This window comes from Crocodylus porosus, unplaced genomic scaffold (genome assembly GCF_001723895.1).
Source record: "Crocodylus porosus isolate Cpor-Errol unplaced genomic scaffold, CroPor_comp1, whole genome shotgun sequence".
Classification (NCBI taxonomy): domain Eukaryota; kingdom Metazoa; phylum Chordata; order Crocodylia; family Crocodylidae; genus Crocodylus; species Crocodylus porosus.
The window spans coordinates 41,477,609-41,484,677 of record NW_017728911.1 but is presented as its reverse complement, the minus strand read 5'-3'; the positions used below and the strand labels follow the sequence as shown (position 1 = coordinate 41,484,677).

General features: G+C 42.0%; 1 protein-coding gene across 1 annotated transcript in view; it reads left to right on the top strand.

Moving 5' to 3' along the window:
- Positions 1 to 6,124, top strand: part of WDR76 (WD repeat domain 76) — a 16,933-nt gene extending 10,809 nt beyond the window's left edge. Inside the window, exons 9-12 of the mRNA XM_019533197.1 lie at positions 1,219 to 1,436; positions 1,859 to 2,011; positions 3,916 to 3,969; positions 5,430 to 6,124. Of these exons, the coding sequence (XP_019388742.1) occupies positions 1,219 to 1,436; positions 1,859 to 2,011; positions 3,916 to 3,969; positions 5,430 to 5,685 (681 nt within the window). The 3' untranslated portion in view covers positions 5,686 to 6,124. The remainder of the gene's footprint in view (positions 1 to 1,218; positions 1,437 to 1,858; positions 2,012 to 3,915; positions 3,970 to 5,429) is intronic.
- The last annotated feature ends 945 nt before the right edge of the window (positions 6,125 to 7,069 follow it).

The window sequence follows — 7,069 nt, the reverse complement described above, 5'->3', positions numbered from 1 at the left end:
TGAACACCTTCAAGAGTAAATTGGATGCTTATCTTGCTGGGATCCTATGACCCCAGCTGACTTCCTGCCCTTTGGGCGGGGGGGACTGGACTCGATGATCTCCCAAGGTCCCTTCCAGCCCTGATGTCTATGAAATCATGGACACTTGCCATACTGAAAAGGTTAAAATAGTCTGGCAGATAACTCATTTTGACTCTGCATAACTCTTGCTTATTTGAACACTTTGCTTCTTTAAAGTGCATGTTTTAAAGGCAGCAAACAGATGCACATTGTATTTAGAGGGACTCTGGAATCTTAAATCACAGTGCAATGCAGAACTCCTCTTAGCTTTGGTTTGTTGCTCCTTCAGGTGAAGATAATGGCTATTATTCCATGATGGTCTCCATTGTGGGGCAGCTGTTTTCACTGAGCGCTCGCTCTCTTTTCCCCTGTATCCCCCATCTTTGGTTAAATCTTCCATGCTTCAAAGTATAATCAATTAACATACGTTAATTGGGGGTCTTCAAGAGGAGACTGGACAGGCACCTGGCTGGGATCACATAACCCCAGGGTTGGTGACTCTTTTCTTGCCTGCCGGGGCAGGGGGTCAGACTAAATGGCCCACCGAGGTCCCTTCCGATTCTATGAATCCAAGTCTAAGTGTTTTTAAGCCTTTTTAGCACTATATTATCTGGGAACAAGGACTCTTGGTAAGGAGGGAGCTACAATGGGCAATTTGGTAGGCCAGAGAACACTCCAGGATTGGGCCCTTTTCCTGAGATGGCTGCTTGAGGAACCATAGGTAGGGCCCAGTAGCGCTGTCATGTTGGGGAAGGAGACATAGGTGATGCTATGACTTTTGTACCCAAAAAGGGTACAAAAGTGAGAGGGTCATACGGGGCAGTTCTGCCACAGGAGTACATGACCACGCTTTTGTTTTTCTATGTTTTGGACTGTAAACTCTTCTTTTAGTGTCCTTATATAGTTCGTTTTCATTGGTCTCATGAATGAACTGTTTAAATGCCTTGCTCTTCAGGGGTAAGGCTGTCAGATATTCAGTCTGCACCAGTATTACTTGTAGAACAACAATGTAAGAGTTCTCAGCAGCAATTAAAGCAGTCTACATTGGATCCTGCACTTCAGTTATCGTGAAAGGTTGCCAGGGATTTCACTGATTAGTAAGACTGTATTTTGAAATAAGTGTATGCTGACTGACTTAAATCACTGTTGTGTGCTTAGGTGTACAGAAGCGAAGATGCCCAAATGTCCTCCTTCGACTTCTTGCAAGATAATGCCTCCACCTTAGTGGTAGGGCACTGGGATGGCGATGTGGCTGTTGTAGACAGACGAACACCGGGAACCTCTGCCGAGCTTTCTGCAAGCCTGAATTCCAAGGCCACGAGGACAGTCCACGTTCATCCAGTGAACAGACAGTATTTTGTTGCCGCTGGCTCAGTGTATGCAATTCCACATATGATTGTGATTCCTATGTTGTGTGTTCTGTTGTGGTTTCATGCTAGAACACTGGGAATTGGCTATCAATGGCATCTGTTTAGGTAGAGGTGCCATCCAATAATAGTTACGATGGGGAAATGAATTGAACCTTAATTTATATTGAAGGGCTTTCTGATTCTGCAGAAACCTATTCTTAAAAAAAAATCTCAAAGCTGGAAATAATTTGGCTTTTCTAATACTTTGGTGTTGGGAAAGGACTTACGAGACTGCTCCATTTTTGAGGAAAAGAGTATGACAGACCCTCCAGTTATCCTTCAGGAATTCTGAGTGGCACTGTAGGGTTTTTTTAATGTATGAGAAAATAAGGCCTTTAACGTTGTCCTGTGACAGACATTATAAACATAATTTTCTGTGGATATTGCAGCAATGTTTGCATTTATGACGTACGATCCCTGAAGCATGCCGGAGACAAACCTGTATGCCGTCTCAATGGGCACACAAAGAGTGTTGCTTCTGCGTATTTTTCTCCTGTTACTGGGAACAGAGTGGTGACAACATGTTCTGATGATAAGTTGAGGTAAGAGGATGTTGGAAGGAAGTTTTTTGCATGGCGAAAACCAGTTTGGCTATAAATGCAATTTATTGTCTTTCAAGAGTAAATTGGATTCTTGTCTTGCTGGGATCCTATGACCCCAGCTGACTTCCTGCCCTTTAGGCCGTGGGCTGGACTTGATGATCTTCCAAGGTCCCTTCCAGCCCTAATGTCTATGAAATCTATGAAATAACTTTCTTTGCTTAACATTTTTAATGAAAACTGTTCAAGAAATTGTAACAACAAATATGATTTTCTCATTCTTGCACTTTAATTCTCTTTTCTGTTTGGGTTCAACAACAGCAAATATGAACTATACATAGGTGTATCTTCAAAATCTGAGTAATGAAGCTCAGTATCACACCTAAAAATCCCTAGAATCCAGATTTCTTTTTGACACAATTCTACTAACACTTTTACTTTTACAGGCAATCGGGTGCTTTTATTTAACTGCCTGTAGCTTGATTAAGCACATGGCATAATAAGAACCAAATTTATGCTGTAGGCTGTAGTTTAAAAAGCTGGCCTCCCTTTCCGTGCTGTCAGTTTGATCATAGTGCATGTGATTTTGCCATCTAAGCACTCAATTGCATCCACAAATTGGGTGGCTTAAATGCTTAAAAGACCTAAATGGCACAAACAAATAGTAGGTAAAACTTGAAGACCTGGGTAAGGCTTGGCTACAAATTTGACCCCAAAATGTTTGTTCATTGTTGTTTTTAAGGACACCAAAAATTAGACATGTTCTCTCTGTCTCCCCTTAAGAAAAGAATATGTGTCACTTCATGTGTATATTTAATTCCAACTCGGTATAGCCAAGAGGATGTGCAGCTTATGAATGCCAGCTCTTTATGGTTGTATTGTGGAATAAACCTCGGAAGGAAGACTATTGCTGTCAGAAGAGACCCAACCTAAAAGTTCAAACAGTAAGAGTTAAATCACATGAGTGCTGAGGTGTGGATTAGCTTTCAAAGTGAGTGACCTGCAACTCAAGCCCTACAGGGGCATGAACACAAAGTAATTCTGTTCCAAATGAAAAATTTGGAGCATATGTATCAATGACAATTGGACCTTTATAGACCTGGACCCAAACTAGAATTGATAAATACTATACCTTTTACTGTGTTCCGCATTTGTATTTATCTTGTGATAGACAGGCAATGTTCTTTGAGTCAATGTGATATCTTTTATTAGACCAACTGAGTAGCTGGAATAAAGTTTTTTGTAAGAGTCACCCTTCTTCAGGCATAGGAATTCTGCTGTTCTGAGACTCCAAGGAATGAGAAGCTAAAAGTGTGGCAGGATGTCAGTGATAATGGAAATAGGCAGAGATTAGAAAGACAAAAGATAAAGGAAGAGGAAGAGAGCATTGGGGAAAAAAGGCCAAAGGGAAACACTACAGTGGTAATAAAGCAAGGTAAAAAAGAGGCTCTCAGTGAAATAGCTGGATATTAGGAAGACAAAGGGCAGAAAAGTAGGGGAGGGAAGGGGAGAAGAGTGTGTGGGGGTGAAAAGTTTTTAAGAGGTCAGGTCTGGCAGGTGGTCAGGCAGGTTGTAATGCATTGTAAATCCAATGTCTGTATTGAGCCCGTGATTTTTTGTGTGCAGTAGATTTATGAAGTGGAGCTCGTAGGCTCATCTACGAAAGGTGTGTTGTAAGTTCCCTTTGAGAATTAGAACTGGGAGATCAGAGCCGGAGTGGCTGTCCTGTGAGAGGTGTGCCCCCACAGGTAGTTGGGTGATAGATTTTTGGTGTGCGTTCGTTCTGGTGCACAGTTGTTGTTTTGGTTTCTTCTCATGATAGAATATTCATAAACCTTTTAAAGGTAAAAGTCCTGGTTTTAGTTAAATACGTTTTAACGTCATTTTCACCTTGTTTTGTTTTGTAGGGTCTATGATACCAGCTGTTTATCTTCGACAGTGCTGCCTTTTGCGACTGTTAGGTAAGCAACACACCAGGGCTGAAGATGTAGGTCCTGTGTCTGGTCTGTACTGTAACACCAGCACCATCTTGTGCTGGCAGATCCCAGGTTACACAGTCCCTTCTGTGGGGAAAAGAGGAATGGTAAAGGCTACTTTGCTCCCTGGTGACTCACAACAGCTGGAACAGCACCTGGTGTCCCAGACCACTGCAGCAGTTAGAGCTGCGGTGGTGGTACTCTTGGTTGCATGGAGGAGTGGTCTCAATTGGCCACTGAACTGAGTATCGGGGTCATGTAAAGCTGCCTTTACTTGCCCACCTATCCAGCCGGGGCACAGCCTGCACACAACCCAAAGCTGAGGCCACGAAGTTTGTGGGAGAAGTTTTTAATATATTTTATTTAACCAAGGCATGGAGCCAGTTTTGTGTCTGTTTTTGTGTTTTTAAAAATATAAGGTTAAAACACCAAAAAAAAAAATATTTTGAAACACCTCAAAGTCTCAGCTTTTGATCATGAAGAGCTGTGTTTTTAGACACAGGGATATTTATTTTCCTTATTTCCTTCCCTTCACTCTTGCCTCTCAGGTCCAAATGCTTACAAACCAGTCGCCTAATCAAGAAGGGCTGGGTCCTTTCTCTGATACTGGGCATAGCTAATGTAAGGTCACTAAAGGACTGGGGTGTGCTAGGGCTCCTGTGGGGACTAAAACTGGTTTGGGGGTCTTGCCCTTCTGTCCAGAGTCAGACCAGTTGCCACATTTTGGAATCAGGAAGGAATTTGACCCCATAGGCAAATTTGTGCAGGAAGTAGGGGGTTTGCCTTTCTCACAGCAGGGAGCCTGGCCCTCTCCCTTGGATCTTTAACCACTATTGCAGCGGCCGGAGACAGACAGCCCTTGTTCCACTGCTTTACCCAGACCAGTTTAGGGGACCTTTGTCATCTCAAGGCAAAGGCAGAAAGCCTTTGTAGTTGTGTGACAGTGTTGACTAGTTTTAGGAGTATGCTACAGCAGGACAAGTCTGGGGTTGTTTGGATAGCAGTGATCCTACTTGGAGCAGGGTGGTGGATTAAGTCAGCTCTGGAGTCCTTTCCAGCCTTACTTCTCTATGATTCTGAGTGGCTTGGAAAATTTACACTTTTTTAATGGTTTTTTAAGTATTTTCCTTATATTTTCACCAGAAGATGCAATCAAAAGCTTCAGTGGTTTTTTTTAAGTGGTTGCTGACATTGAAGTATTATTTGGTATACTTTCCTTACCTCCTAGTCCTCCCTTCTGTCCCTTCACATCCAGCTGTTGAGTATTGACTATCCTGTCTAACAAAGCCTGTAGGCGATGCTGTTTGAAGCAAGCATATATAAGCATGTGGAAATGGATAATCTAAGTTTAAGCAAGTATTAGGATTGGCTGTATTAAATGCGTATCTTTCTGAATTTAGTGTTTAATTTTCACATTTTATCTCCCTTCTTATTTTTATGAATAGACATAACAATAACACAGGACGCTGGCTAACTAGGTTCAGAGCAATCTGGGACCCTAAGCAGGAAGACTGCTTTGTGGTTGGCAGCATGGCACGCCCAAGACAAATAGAAGTCTACCAGGCCACTGGGAAATTATTGCACTCTTTCTATAATATAGATTACCTGGGTTCTGTATGCTCCATCAATGTCCTGCACCCCACTCAGAATATTCTAGTGGGCGGTAACTCCAGTGGCCGTCTCCATGTTTTCAAGGATTGAAAAATGTTGCTGACTTTTTTTTTTTAAATGTGTTGCAGGTTCAGTAAGTATGAAACTATTCTTAAGCTAATTGTATTTGCTTGGGGCAAAAAGTGCATTTAAAAATTCTAAAAATAAAGTGCATGTAGTTGGAAGCATTCAGTATTTTTGTTAAATTTGTAGCAGCTCCATCCTAACAACAAAATACTGGAAAAAAGCTGCATATATGTCAGATTTTTAAAAAACAGCTTAAGTATGATTTTTACTGGGTAGTCATCAAAAATAGCTTGACTGTTAGACACTTTTTTGTGCTGACTGTCGCAGTATAAAAACCCCAGGCTTGGGCCTCAGGTGGTTTTCACATATGGTATGGTCAGATTGTGGCTTTTTCAAAATATGTCTGAACCCAGACCTTGATTATGCTGTTTATTAATAAAACATGCCATTTTAGTAAAATGTCTGATATTGTCTCATAAAATCTTGCTCTCAGAATTGATTCACATTGGTGTGGGAAGATGGATGCTGTCAAGTGCACTGAGAATTGGGCAAAGAAGTGAAATGCTGCATATTGAGTCAGGCAGTTGTCTTGGGATACTGCAGAAATAGACATCCTCATTCCCACTTCCAAATCCTTAACAAGCGGTGCCGCAATGGCATTCAAAGATAGGCCTAAAACAGTGGGTAAAAAGCTGGTGATCATCCATAGACTGTGAGTGTGCCAGCCCGTTTCACGTGCATGATTAGTACAGCAACACCTGCGAGCCCCTGGTTGAGGATCAAGACCCCATTGTGCTAGGCACCACGTACATGAAACCTAGATGCTTCTTGTCCCAGAGAGCAATGATGCAGCCAGGAGCTCAACCCAGAGAGAGGTAGTGTGGAAAGAGATGCAACATAGGATATAATGTAGACACACTCAGCTCTTGTGAGGCTTTGTGATTATGCAAATTACCTTGAACAAAGGCAGGAGCAGTATCTCAGGTTTCAGGTGGTCAAAGTTGCTGCTTTTTTGGGAAATTATGAAGACTGAATTTTAAAAATCAGCTAAAATTCAGTATCTTCTACGTTTTGGGTATCCAGGTTGTAGCCGTATTGGTCTAGGGGAAAAAAGCAGTCAGAACTCATGGTAGAGGTGATATTTTTTTATTAGACAAACAAGATTCTTGCAAAAACATATTTTAAGGGTATTTGTGCCCAAAAGCTTGCAATTAAATTTTTCTGCAAAAATCTTGTTGGCATACTAAAAGATATCACCTCTACCGTGAGACCTGATTGCTTTTTCCTCTGGATATGTAGTTTCTAGGGTCGGAAGGGACCTGAGCAGATTATCAAGTCCGACCCCCTGCCATGGCAGGAAAGAGTACTGGGGTCAAACGACCCTGGCAAGGTGTTCATCCAGCCTCCT